At 54.5% G+C, this 13231-nt stretch overlaps 1 protein-coding gene across 3 annotated transcripts in view; it reads left to right on the top strand.

The window, feature by feature from the left end:
- The first annotated feature begins 1523 nt into the window (after nucleotides 1-1523).
- The window catches only part of LETM1 (leucine zipper and EF-hand containing transmembrane protein 1), a 36764-nt gene continuing 25056 nt past the window's right edge, over nucleotides 1524-13231 (top strand). For 2 of the 3 annotated variants that reach the window (XM_027598500.2, XM_027598499.2), the window contains exon 1: nucleotides 1524-1846. In XM_027598500.2, the coding sequence (XP_027454301.1) occupies nucleotides 1539-1846 (308 nt within the window). In that variant the 5' untranslated portion in view covers nucleotides 1524-1538. Of the gene's footprint in view, nucleotides 1847-5597; nucleotides 5659-13231 lie in introns of all 3 variants that reach the window. The other variant, XM_027598501.2, reaches the window with a different exon arrangement.

The following is a 13231-nucleotide window of genomic DNA, read 5'->3' as shown; positions in this document are numbered from 1 at the left end:
AGCCACAGGTGAATTGTGCCAAGGGCAAGTGAGCATTGTTGTCTTATTTCCTCACACCTGGCCTCCTGGGCAATACAGAGGCAGATGGGGCCTTCCCCCCAACCATTGTCCTTCAAAGTCCTGCAGACACTAACAGCATTGTTAGGGACCAGCTTTGATTCTCACCCACTCTGTGGAGCCTCCCTCCCTGCCCCTTGACGGCTTTGGAACAGAGCCTTTGGGAGCTGAGGGCCCATGTCAGCCACTAGTACTAACACAAGCGTTCTCCTACACGTTGGGCGTTGGAAGGCCGGTCGTGTCTGATCCTGAGTGCCTATTTGCCCTGACTCAGACCTGACCCTGGGATGGGGGACAAGAACTGTCCTTCCTTATCCCACCATTGCCGCCTGGGGATGTATAGGAAAGGAGCCTGGCTTTATGCTTTTTTTTTTGACCTTAGAGGCCTCAATTTCAGGCATCGACCTGCTTCGATGAACTCTGTGTATGATGTCTGTAGCGCTCACTGCCCACTGCCAATACAAGCACTTCTGTATCTCCCAAGTGCCCTGCACTACCTAGCTCCATTTTCTCCCACCTCAGATGGGGACTCCAGGCCCAACCCAGTCCAGCATCTGGCAGTCCTGGAAAGGAAAACCACTGCAGGCAGGCTCTCTTCCTGATGGCGAGGGCTGAGCCTCCTAGGGAGACAGGCCATTCAACCAAATTCATTCTCTCAAGAGCGGGGAGCCTGCTAAGATTAGGAGTTCCACACTCTGCAGCCCAGAGAACAGATCTGCGCTGAGTATGCACTGCCGGACCTTCCCCAAGCGGTAACCTGGGATTAAAATTACATCAGTGAACAAGAGACAAGCAGATGAGGCCAGAAGGAGGCAAAAGGCCTTCCAAGCAAAGCATGGGACGGGGAAAGCAGGGTGGCTAGTCCCGAGAAGGAGCCTGGTGCCCCTGGGCTGGGAGTGCAGGCAGGTGAGAGTGGCCTGCCTGGGGAGACCATGTCCACCGGGCCCCAGGGGTCGCCCACCCCATTTCCCCCGGGCTGCCTTCCCTGCGTCACCTCATCCGTCCCCGCGCGACCGTCGCGAACATGACCCCATCTTAGGAAAGGAGGGGTGTGGGCTCAAAGGTCCGGGCTGGGTGGAAGGCCTTCTGGGAGCAGGCGTGGGAGCGCTCAGCTGGGCGGGTCAGGCCGCGAGATGGGGGCGCCGCCCTGGGCCTGGACCCGGGGAGGGCCCTTCGAGACTGCGTGCGCTGGCCCGGAACGGGACCGACAGCCAGCAGGAGCTCGGCCACGCAAGCCGGCCCGTCGGCGTCCCTCCGCGGGGCCCTCCCCCGAGGGCCCCAGGAGGCCGGTGCCTCTCCGCCTCGCCCCGCCGCCGCTGCGGACACGAAAGAGCCCAGCACGCGTGCGCGGCCGGCGCGACAGGCCCCAGAATGCCGCGCGGCCTCGGGGGCCGCCCGTCGCGGGGCACGCCGGGACCCGTAGTCCGCGGCGGCGCGAGCCCGCCCCGCACTTGGCGGGCGGCGGGCGCCCGAGGGGCCCAATGGGAGCGCAGGCCCGGCCGCCCCGCCCCGCGCCGCCGGACGCTGTGCAGGGACATGGCTGCCACCGGTGCCGGGTCGTTGAGCTGAGCGTCCGCCGCCGGGAGCCAACCGCCGCCTTCAACCGTCCGCGCGGGCGGGCCGAGGCGCCGGCGGGCCGGCGAGCAGCCGCGGGCCCCCTGCAGGAGGAGGCAGCAGCAGGAGGCCGGAGCGGCCGCCGCGACCGGGCACATGGCGTCCATCTTACTGAGGAGCTGCCGCGGCCGGGGGCCCACCCGCCTCCCGCCGCCCCGCGCCGCCGCCCCGAGGGGTAAGCAGCCGGCGCTCCGCCGACAGCGCGGGGCTGGGGGCCGCGGCCGGCGGGGGCCGGGTCGGCGGGGGCCGGGTGGGGGCTGGGGCAGGGGCTGGGGCAGGCGGCGGCGGGTCGTCGGGGCCTGGGGCCGGGACCGGGGCCGAGGCCTGGAGCCCGGACCAGGGGCGTTGGGAGGGCAGGAGCGGGGGGCCGGATGTCCGGACGGGCGGCCGAGGGCCTCGGGCCCCAGCTGCCGGGCGGCACCGCCGCGCCCGGCGGCCCTCTGGTGGGGGGGCGGGTGGGTCGGGGTGCTCGGACGCGGCCCCGGACTGGGGTCACGCCGTGCTGGGACCTTGGGCCGCCTCGCCCCTCAGCCCCGCCCTGGCCAGCCCGGTGTCGGGGTGTGGGTGCCGCGCGCGGGGCGGCGGCCTGTGACTCACTCGCGCTGTGACCTTAGCCGCCCCGGCTGCTGGTCGCGGCGTCCTGAGCGGGGTTTGGAAAGTTTTTTGAAGGGAGCGCGCTGACGGTCAGCCCTAGGGTTGTTGGGGAGCTCCTGTCGTGGGGAAGCTTGGCGGAACGTGGTGTTCGCTCACGAGGACAGTCGTGCCCTTGGGCCCCGTTCAGGACTCTTGGGGAGAAATGGCCAGGGTCTGGCAGACACGAACGAGCTCGGTCTGCGGACTCGTAGGCATCCGTGGGGCCCATGTCCTCCTAGTACTCTTGGGGGTCTGTAGAGGGGCCCCAGGCCTTGCGGGGCATGGCCCCAGGCAGGTCCCTTGCTATCCCCAGCCTCGGTGACCATACTGTCTTCGCAGAGATGACACCTGACTCGGGGCTCATAGGGGTCCACGTGTCAGTAGCCCAGACCCCTTTTCTGATTCTTTTTACATATTAACCTTTCTGAGTTTGTTCCTTATCTGTTAAGATTAGGACTTCTCTTATGAATATTAGAGACTCAAGTGAAATATATTTCAGAGTGCTTTACAATTCACAAAAACACCCCCAAGAAACAGAATTCTTGTAATTTTTAACAGTAATGGCTGGTTGGCTGCTTAGCACTTTGGAGCCATGGGAAGGGCACTGAGCAGCAGGAAGTGACTGTGTGAATAGTCTGGGTGTCCAGGTCCCTCTGCTGTTAGAGTTCTCCTTATATCTCTTCTAAGCATAGTAATAAAAATACTTGGCCGCTTCAGGTTTCTGTAGTAGTTCACGATTTGCTGTTGTGGTTGTATCATATTCTGGGAGCACAAATGTTTCTTGTAGTTAGCACTGTTCTTTAGTATACAGGAAGGGGCTGAGAGTGGCTCAGACACGGGGTTTGCTGTAGGCCTGGAGACCCAGGACTGGACTCCGAGTCCAGGCTTGGACCCTCCAGAACACTCTGATCTGGGCGCAGTGGCCCTTTTCTGCAGCACATTTCCCCAGTATTAACCTTTTTTGTCAGTGTGGCTCATTGTCACAATTAGTAAACCAACATTGGTACATTGGTATTATCTGAGCTGCATACTGTATTCAGATTTCTTTTATTCTGTCCCACATTTAATTCTGATTTTTTTTTTAACTTTGTTATTTACATACTCTGTATTCGCATTTGTTCTTTCATTAGTACCTTTCCTGTATTGCGCACATTTTAATTCTGATGTCCTGCTGTATCCCAGGACCTTATCCAGGACACCGCATTACATGTAGTTGTTATTTCTCTTTAGTCTCGGCTGTGACCCGTTTCTCAGGCTTTCCTTGACAGTTTTGAGGACTGTTCAGCTCTATTGTAGAATCCCAGCCTTCAGGGAGGGGAGGGGGTCTGGGGATTGAAATCGGTTGCCAGTGGCCTAGGGTATAATCAGTCACGTCTAGGTAATGAAGATAAGAAAAGAACTCTTGAATAGGGAGGCTTGGGGAGCTTTGGAATTGGTGGCATCTGTAGACGCCAACCCCACAGGGACAGAGGCTCCTGCACTCAGGAGTCTTCCACACCTTGCACCATGTACCTCACCATCTGGCTGTTCCTCATGTGCTTTATAATAAACTGTAATAGGAAATAGAGAATTTTCCTGAGTTCTGTGTTGTTCCAGAGAATTAATAAAGCTGAAAGTGGTGGTGGGAGCCCTCACATTTGTAGCTGGCAGAAGTGTGGGTGACCTGAGGACCCTACTTGCAACGGGTGTCCGAAGCGGAGCAGTCTTGTGGGACCGAGCCCTTAATAACCTGTGGGTATGCACTAACTCCGGGTAGGGTCAGACAGAACCTAATGGTAGGCTGCCCAGCTGGGGCCAGAGAGTTGTAGAATTGGTTGTTGGGGGGAAAAAAATTAAAGGGACTTCTAGAAGGAGGGAATGGCCCATCTGTGGCCCATATCCTGGAGCCCTCTCCCCGCCCCATCCCCCTGGAGTGGGCTCCTTAGAGGGCTGGGGCAGCCTTCAGAGTGGGGAGATTGTGGGAAGGGGCCAGGTAGGGTAGGGGGTGTGCAGGTCACACAACGTAGTGTTCACACAACGTAGTGATAGGAGGGCAGGCCAGGGAGCTGTGGGAGCTGCCACAGCTTGTCTCCTTGCTGGGGGGGAGGTGCCGGACCAGGAGCCATTGCTGAGCTATGTTCTTGGGGTGCGGGGCTGGCCCAGGTCTGGGACACTTCTGTTTGGTCCTCAACTGGGGTGAGAAGGGCTTGGTGTGACGAAAAATGTAATGTTTGAAATGTAAAAGATGATGAATCATGGTAACCACTGGGGAGCCCAGACCCCTGCTTTAAACAAGGCTGTCACCTGTCCTAATTTTGATGGGAATAGCCTTCTACACAGGAGAAGTTGCCTGTGATGACCCTGGGCTCCACTTGAGATACATGAGGTGACAAGTGGAAGTCTTCGTCTCCAGAGGGTCCACCGGGAGCAGCTCGGGTCTCCCCTGCCTGGCCTGCTTGGAGCTGGGACCTGTCCCCTGCTGTGCCCGTCTTCTCCCCTCCCTTCTCCCGCTGGCTGTCGGAGTGAGCCCTCAGCACTCTGCACCTGCTCTGTGCTCTCCTGCGGCTGGAGGGTCTTAGGATGCCAGCCTGCCTTTCCAGCCTTGCTGCCTGGCATCCTGTCAGCACAGTGCCTCTGGCCCCGCTGCCCCTAGTATCTGTCTCGTTCGCTCCACAGGTGGTTTCCACAGCACAGGGTTTGATCACAGGTAAGCCTGAGCATTGGTCATGAGAACGAACTCTGAATTTATGCTACGGAAACCACATTAAGTTAGAAAAAGTGTCAAAAAATGCATCAAAATCCTAAAAGTGTGCTCTACACTCATCGATAGTGTTTATCCAAGAAAGAGCTTGCTCTTGGCATTTGTTTTACCAATAATTCTCATAGCCCTTGCTCCCTCCTGTGGGCAGAGAAGGTGTTGGGTTGTTTGGATGGGGCCCTTGCTTGCTCTGTGGGGCTGTCTGTGCGTTTGGGGTCCCGTGCAACCTGGCATCAGCTGGAGCGAGTAGGGAGTGGTCCTGCCTGGGGAGATCCCCAGGCCTGGGCTCTGTGGACCCTTGGCTGGTGCAACCTGGTGTCCCTGGTTGTGGTGTTTGAAGCCACGGGCTGCCTCAGATTCCCCCTCTTTCCTAGGGCTACCCCAAGACCCCGTGTTCCTAACTGGACAGACCCTTCACTTGCAACACTCTGAAACCTTCGAACACTCAGAACAGGCTTCTAGAAACTTACCCTGCCAAGGAGACTCTAAAGGTGGTATTGGTCTACAGCCCCTGGTTTGAGACTTACATCTTGTTTTCTCCCCGTCTTTGTCGTAGGTAGTCTGGGAGGTCATGCCTGTCTCCGCTGCGCCGGCACCGCGGGGCTGATGAGCCACCTGTAAGTCAGCGTCACTGTGTGTCCCGTGGAAGTGGGAGCTTGAAAATGCTTGATTGATGTGTGACTCCTGATTTTGGGGATATGGTATATTCTACCTTCCTGTTCTTTGTATTTGTTTCTTCTTAGCTTTTATTTTTGCATTTTGAAGTATATAACCTCATACGTTAGTGGATCCTTGGAAAATAAACATTCATAATTCCAGTACTTGTTGTAAATATTATTACATTTCCATGTATTTTATTCTGGTCTTTTTTTCATATGTCTGTTTTTCAACACAGTGCTGTGTGCTTCCCATGCACCGTATGCTTTTCCACGCTCCCGCGGCTCTTGTCGTCGATGGCTTTTCATGTACTTGTGCAAAGAGACATAGGATGCGCCGCCAGGCAGCATTGTAGGTGTTGGACTCTGTCAGTGAACACATTAGACCCTCCCTTGAACCCCATTTGGTCCTTCACGGAGCATCGTGTTGAGTGACTGCTGGCCACAGGGCTCTCCCCCACCTGGTTCTGGGGACATGCCTGGAATGTGGTAGAATTAGCCCTTCCTCATGGTGGTGCTTTTGCAAGGCTGGAGGGCTTCCTGGAGGCAGTGGCATCCATACTTCCCTGTCCCCTGTCGCACATGGACTCGAACTTCCCTTGGTTCCTGTGCTCTCCCACCCACCGTTCCCTCTGCCCAGCATCCCCGAGCATAGTTTCCTTGTGATCTGCTCCCCGACCTCTCTCCTGACTCCCAGGCCGTTGTCCTCTTGCCCCAGAGTAGAGCCCATCTCTCTCCTTGAACATCTCTGATTCTTCCAGTTGGAGAGCGCAGACCTCTTCCCAAGTGCCCCTCACAACCACGGAGCCACGGGGTCTTCTGAGTTTTCTTACTCATTTGAGATGGTTCATTTGTCACCTCATCTTGGCTATAACACTTTTCTGGAGAACAGATTTAATTCCCTAAAATAAAAACTATGTAAGTCATACACGAAAACTTGGTTGATGGTAAAGCAAAATTGTGCTTAAACACAGCGGGCTTGCGAGGCTTTTCTTGCATGTGTGAGTATCTCTGTGGAGTGGGGTTGGCACACATGCAGGGTATGGTGGGGACACAACAGAGTCTGTTTCAAACCCCCTCCAAGCAGCGGTCCCTGCTGGCCCCTGCCTGTTGCAAGAGTACTCCCACCTGGCTCTTGGGTTTGATTTTTTTTTTTTTTAAGATTTTATTTATTTGAGGGGCGCCTGGATGGCTCAGATGGTTAAGCGTCTGCCTTTGGCTCAGGTCATGATCCCAGGGTGCTGGGATCGAGCCCCGCGTCTGGCTCCCTGCTCAGCGGGGAGCCTGCTTCTCCCCCTCCCTCTGCTTCTCCCCCTGCTCATGTTCTCTCTCTCTCTCTGTATCTCTGTCTCAAATGAATAAATAAGTTTAAAAAAATCTTTAAAAAAAAAGATTTTATTTATTTGAGAGAGAGAGAGCACAAGCAGGGGGAGCAGCAGGGAGAGGGAGAAGCAGACTTCCTGCTGAGCAAGAAGCCCGATGTGGGGCTCCATCCCAGGACCCCGGGATCATGACCTGAGCCGAAGGCAGACACTTAACTGACTGAGCCACCCAGGGGCCCCAATCATGGGTTTTATTTTATTTTATTTTATTTATTTATTTTAGAGCAGGTATGGGGAGAGAGAGAGAACCCCAAGCAGACTCAACACTAAGTGTGGAGCCCAACATGGGGCTCCATCCCACATCCCCAAGATCACAGCCTGAGCTGAAATCAAGAGTCAGCCACTCAACTAACAGAGCCACCCAGGTGCCCCTGGGTTTGATTTTTTTTTTTTTTTTTAAGATTTTATTCATTTATTTGACAGAGCACAAGTAGGCAGAGCGGCAGGCAGAGGGAGAGGGAGAAGCAGGCTCTCGCTGAGCAGGGAGCCCAACACGGGGCTCAATCCCAGGACCTGGGGATCATGACCTGAGCCGAAGGCAGCCGCATAACCGACTGAGCCACCGAGGTGCCCCCCCGCCCGGGTTTGATTTTAATTAGATTTCTCTTTTGACCAGTGTAAGATGTTGTCATGAACTCTTTAGGATGTGGAGCCATTGATGAATGTGCATAGAACATCTTTACTCTTGCCAAAGTGTGCGTTTCTAGATAATTCTAAAGCAAACTCTGTAATCCGCAGGTAGCCTTTCAGGGCCATGGGGCCCAATGTGAGGCTGGAAACTGGCTGGTGATCCCGGGGTGCAACTCATACTTGCCGTAAAGGATGTAGCCTCATAAGGCCAGCTCTTGGGTTTTTTTCAAGACAAGCTGGAAGTCTGGGTTTTTGTGTGAAGTCTCTGGTTTCTAGGTACTGACCTCTAAGGCAGATTAGAGGACTGCCGTGTGGACTGGTTCACCTGCATGAACCACCGCGGGGGTGGGGGAGGGGAGGGCGTGCTGCCAGTGAGCCACCCCAGCAGCCTGTGGGGCCTCCCGTGCCTTTTTCTCTTACGTGGGGTGCTTGTTGTGCTTGGGTGGCCTGCGCCTGACATTTACTCTGGTGAGTCCTCCTGCTGGCTTTTATCTGCAGGGGACCAGGCCTGGAACACCTCCTTTCTGGACAGTCCTTCTGGGTTTACTTTTGAATTATTTCAGTGTTAAAGTGGTCTTTTTGGGATTGTAACTGGAGTGTCCTCAAAACAAAAAATTGGGGCGCCTGGGTGGCTCAGTCGTTAAGCATCTGCCTTCGGCTCAGGTCCTGGTCCCAGGGTCCTGGGATCGAGCCCCGCATCGGGCTCCCTGCTCAGCGGGAAGCCTGCTTCTCCCTCTCCCTCTGCCCCTGCTTATGTTCCCTCTCTCGCTGTCTCTCTCTCTCTCTTTGTCAAATAAATAAAATCTTAAAAAAAAAACCATAAAATCATTTGGGAATATTAACTTAAAGGGCGCCCACAGTTTCCCAGAGGGTAAGCTATTTTCTTTAGTAAGACCTTCTCTCTGTTTCAGGAAGAGGTCTGTCATTTTCTTTATCTGGGCCACACCCGCTACCTTTAAGAGGCACCCAGATGGTGCCCAGATGTGTTGGGTTTGGTGTCAGTGGACCTCCTTTTTCATTCTTTTTCTAAATGATTATTGCTGGCATGTAAGTCACCAGTCTTCTTGTGTCCAACCACTTCTCACAGCTCGTTTCTCATACTCTCGCTCACACAGTACCATCTGTCCTCGGTGGCGGGGCCTGCAGGGGCATGGCGCCCTGTGAGGCTCCTGGTGCCCGTGCTCCTGCCACTTGCCCGCTCCGTCCACTGCCGGGCCTGGCGTCAGAGCAGCTGCGTCATCACTCCAGCCGATCAGGAGCGTCCAGTGTTTGGTCTGTGTAATGTTAGCTTTTGTTTTCAGTACTCTCTGCCCTTTTTATTCTTACTGTATTAAAATGTTTTTATTAGGGATGGACGTTGAATTTTTCAAGCACCTTTAAGAGTCAAATGTACCTGCATTTAAGATTCATATTAAAACATAAAAACTGCTTTATTAATACAAATTTTTTTTAAGCTAATAATTTTTAGAAAGTTAAGCACTTTCTTTGGAAAGTTAAGCAATGCGGGGCACCCGCTCGCTCAGTTGGTGGAGCAGGTGACTCTTGTTGTCAGGGTTGTGAGTTCAAGCCCCAAGTTGTCTGCAGAGCTTACTTAAAAATAAAAGATTATAGGGGAAAAAAATGTTGAGCAGTGGGAACTATAAAGCTGTTTAGCTGAACACCTACATTTCAAATGAGAGATTACAGGTGAGAGTTGAAGTCTTTATCAGCTCAGCATCCCGGACATGTTGCTTTTCCTTTTGATGGCTCAGTATAAGAAATACTGAGCCACATGGATAAGGACAGGTGACCCTTGAACAATGCAGGGAGGGGTCTGCCGCCGACCCCTGGGCAGTGGAAGATGCACACACGACTTGAATTCCCCAAGCTGAACTGCTAGCCAGCTGTTGACCAGAAGCCTTGCTGAACATAAACAGTCGATTCGCACATATCTCGTGTATCATATGCTGCGTTCTTACAATAAAGCAAGCTAGACAGAAGAAAATCGTAAGGAAAATGTACTTACAGGACTGTCCTGCATTTTTTTTTTTTAAGATTTTATTTATTTGAGAGAGAGAATGAGAGATAGCACGAGAGGGAAGAGGGTTAGAGGGAGAAGCAGACTCCCTGCTCAGCGGGGATCCCGACGTGGGACTCGATCCCGGGACTCCAGGATCATGACCTGAGCCGAAGGCAGTCGCTTAACCAACTGAGCCACCCAGGCGCCCCATGGACTGTCCTGCATTTATCAGAAAACCTTCGCACATAAGTGGGTCCAGCCACAGAAGTCCGCGTTGTCCTGAGGCCAGTGTGATTCTCTCTGTTGGTTCTTTTACTATCTCAGTGTTCAGCTAAAATGACCCAGACCCCAAAGGGTGAGCAGGTGGGGAGTTTCTGATCCAAGACAGTGTCATGGGCTTTGTCTCGCTGTTCTTGACCTCCTTTATCATAAAAATAAAAGACAGCAAGGGAGCACCTAAAACTGGGAATAAGCAAACTCACCCGTTAGTCCTGGAGCTCATTTTGTAGGAAGACTGGGGCTGCGTGAAGCTCTTTCCAGAGTCTGGTGCAGTGCGAGTGCTCATAAGACAGGCTGCCGAAATGCTAAAATGGTGGTGCTAGCTGTTTCCCCGGTCCCTGGAGTGCTCCTGGCACAGGGTGCGCTGTCATGGGGCCTCGAGGGCTCTGACAGATGTTGAGATATTGCAGGCAGTGGTCTCCAGCTCCCCGACAGAGGGGCCCCTTGTCCTGTAGGCAAGTGCTGTTTCACCTCCTGTCTCTGGGCAGAGAGATGGCCTGCACTTCGGGAATCATTCCTCTTGGTCCTGGTACCTGTTGCTCTGTTGTCAATCTTTGCTTCCCTTCTTGCTGCTGGTGTCACTTTGCCCTTGCCGGCATCATGTCCCTGAAGAACGGAAGGTGGCACGTGGAGGTTTGCTATCCTCCCTGGCCCAGCCTCAGGTCATCATCTGGGTGAGCTGTCCCCTCAGGAACGGGACATGTTAGGAGTCAGGTGGGCACAGGAGTTCTGCCGTTGACAAGAGTTAGGTGCCACGGGGAGAGCCGGTGTGGGTCCCTTTGCCTGCCATGCCACCCTGTGGTTGTGCAGCTGATGCCACAAGGCACAGGAAATGCTGACCCCGTGAATGTGTTCTTTTGCCAGGCACGACTTAGTTTTTCTTTTTTTAAAAGATTTTATTTACTTATTTGACAGAGAGAGAAAGTACAAACGGGGAGCAGCAGAGGGAGAGGGAGAAGCAGGCTCCCTGCTGAGCAGGGAGCCCGATGTGGGACTTGACCCCAGGACCCTGAGATCATGACCTGAGTTGAAGGCAGATGCTTAACCCACTGAGCCACCTAGGGGCCCCATGACTTAGTTTTTCTCTTTGTTTTTTTAAGATTTTATTTTTAAGTCCTCTCTCCACCCAGCATGGGGCTGAAACTCACAAGCCCGAGATCAAGAGCCACATGTTCTACCTACTGAGCCAGCCAGGGTATCCTTAGTTTTTCTTTTCTTGAAGGTGGCCGCAAGTTGTGTGTGTTGAGGTGGACGTGGGCATCAGCACCCTAAAGTAAAACGGGCAGCTTCGATAGGAGCCCCCAAGCTTTCATGCCAACAGTCTGTCCGCTAGTGACCGAATTTCTTGTTGACACGTTGCTTTTGCCCGGAGTGGGTTTCCCCACTTGGAAGGGAACGACGGGGAAAAGCAGAAGAGCCCGGGCCTCCTGACCCTGTGGGTGGGGCAGGTGCGTGCTTCCCCGGAGCAAGGCCGAGCCAGGGGCTCTCGCGAGCCGGGGCAGAGCAGGGCCCAGCTGCCCATGGGAAGACAGCCAGCCGTGCGCAGATTAGTGTTATTTTGACGAATATTTTTAAAATAACAGATTATGCAATTTTATGCTTCTTGAAAATAGCTAAACCTTTCTGGCTAGATTGCTAGTAATGCTAGTCTCTAGTGTGCATGAAGATGGCCAGATCTTGGAGCGTCACCGGGCCCAGCTGGGTACACCAGGTGCTTTTGTGCTTGCTCTGTTTTCACGAGTCTGTCTTTGCCTGTGGGCCGCCGCCTGCAGCTGCTGAAATCATGCCTTCTCAGGGAAGCCACTTGCTTCCTTTTGCTAATTGAGGGTTGGAACTTGGGATAATTAAGTTTGACAGGGATAGGAGGTAAGGTTTATTCCTGTGTGTGGGCATTGTCATCGCCCGCACTGGGAGGTAAGGCGGAGGCCCAGAGGGCCTAGGCTGTGGCCACAGTCTCACAGCCCCACGTGGCTGAGCAGCTCTGCTGTGGGCCGTGCAGCCTGCCCCTTCCAGCTGTGACCCAGCAGGGTGAGCTCAAGGCCACCACCTTCCCGCTCAGGTGTTGACTGTGGGGACCTGGGGTTCATGGCACAGGACTGACCCTGCCCTTGCAGACAGGCGGGAGGCCAGCACGGGGTTGATCAACGGGAAGCCGGTGGTGCCCCGTGCCTGAGGTGGGCACGTCCCTGTTTGTCCTTCGATATTCCCCATCCGTCAAAGGTGCAGCTAAACTAGACACTCACTAGCTTCCTTCTAGCCCTCAGCTGCTTTGATGGGAGAGTAATCATAGCTGCCACCTTTCTGGTAGGTGTTGCTTGTGCCAGACACTGTTCTGGGTACTTCATATAGAGTACTGCACCCACTTACAGAGGACACTCCCGAAGCACAGAGGGGTTAATTAAGTTTCCCAAGGTCTCACAGCAATAAGTAGTGGATGGGAATTTGAACTGGGACAGGCAGCTGTAGAGCTCAGGTCCTCACTGCTGGTGTTGCGCCAGGTGCAGTGAGATGATCCAGCAGATGGGAAGAGGCCGGGGCGTGTTGCTTATAAGCACACGCCTCTGAGGTTAAGTTGGGAGCCTGTGGCCTCCCAGAAGTGGGTTTGTGCACCAGGGAGGGAGGAGGTTTCCGGTAGGACAGGTGAAGCACACAGAAGACGGTGGGGTTCTGAGAACCATGCAGGCAAGGTGCTGCAGCTCTGGGCTGAGCAGACGGAGCAGCACGGGGAAGAGACGGAGGAGTAGGCTCTGGACGTGATTTGTTGGGATTTTGGCATTTTGCACAAACATCTTTGCTGGACTGCACACAGGGTTGGGTCACCATTGATTCGAGTGTCCTCACTGACTTCCAGGACTTGCTCGAGAGCTGCAGGTCTTTGTAGACAGTCACCTGGTAGGGGAAAGGACCCCGCCCTCCACCCGGCCCCACCCCAAATTCCCCAAGTTTCGGAACCCACATGGGAGATCTGCCCTGAGGTTGGGTCTGTCTAGTCCAGGGGTCACGCTTCTGCTGTTTGTGTCCAGCCTGTCCCTTAACCCCAGGCTCCTTGGTGCCCTGGTGTCGTCCATGAGCCCACGGGGACTGGCTGCCCTTGGTCTCTCGCACAAGCCCCTTGCAAGCAGCTCCTCCTCTTCCTGATGTGTTTTCTGAGCAACGGGAAGCGGTGGGGAGGCTGTTTCATGTGCCAGGAAGGTTGAGTGTGCATGTAGCTGTGATAGGGCCCTGTTTGTGTCACTCTCGTCGG

Source organism: Zalophus californianus, chromosome 2, assembly GCF_009762305.2.
Source record: "Zalophus californianus isolate mZalCal1 chromosome 2, mZalCal1.pri.v2, whole genome shotgun sequence".
Taxonomy (NCBI): Eukaryota; Metazoa; Chordata; class Mammalia; order Carnivora; family Otariidae; genus Zalophus; species Zalophus californianus.
The sequence above is the reverse complement of the archived record's forward strand: the minus strand, read 5'-3'. Positions and strand labels throughout refer to the sequence as shown.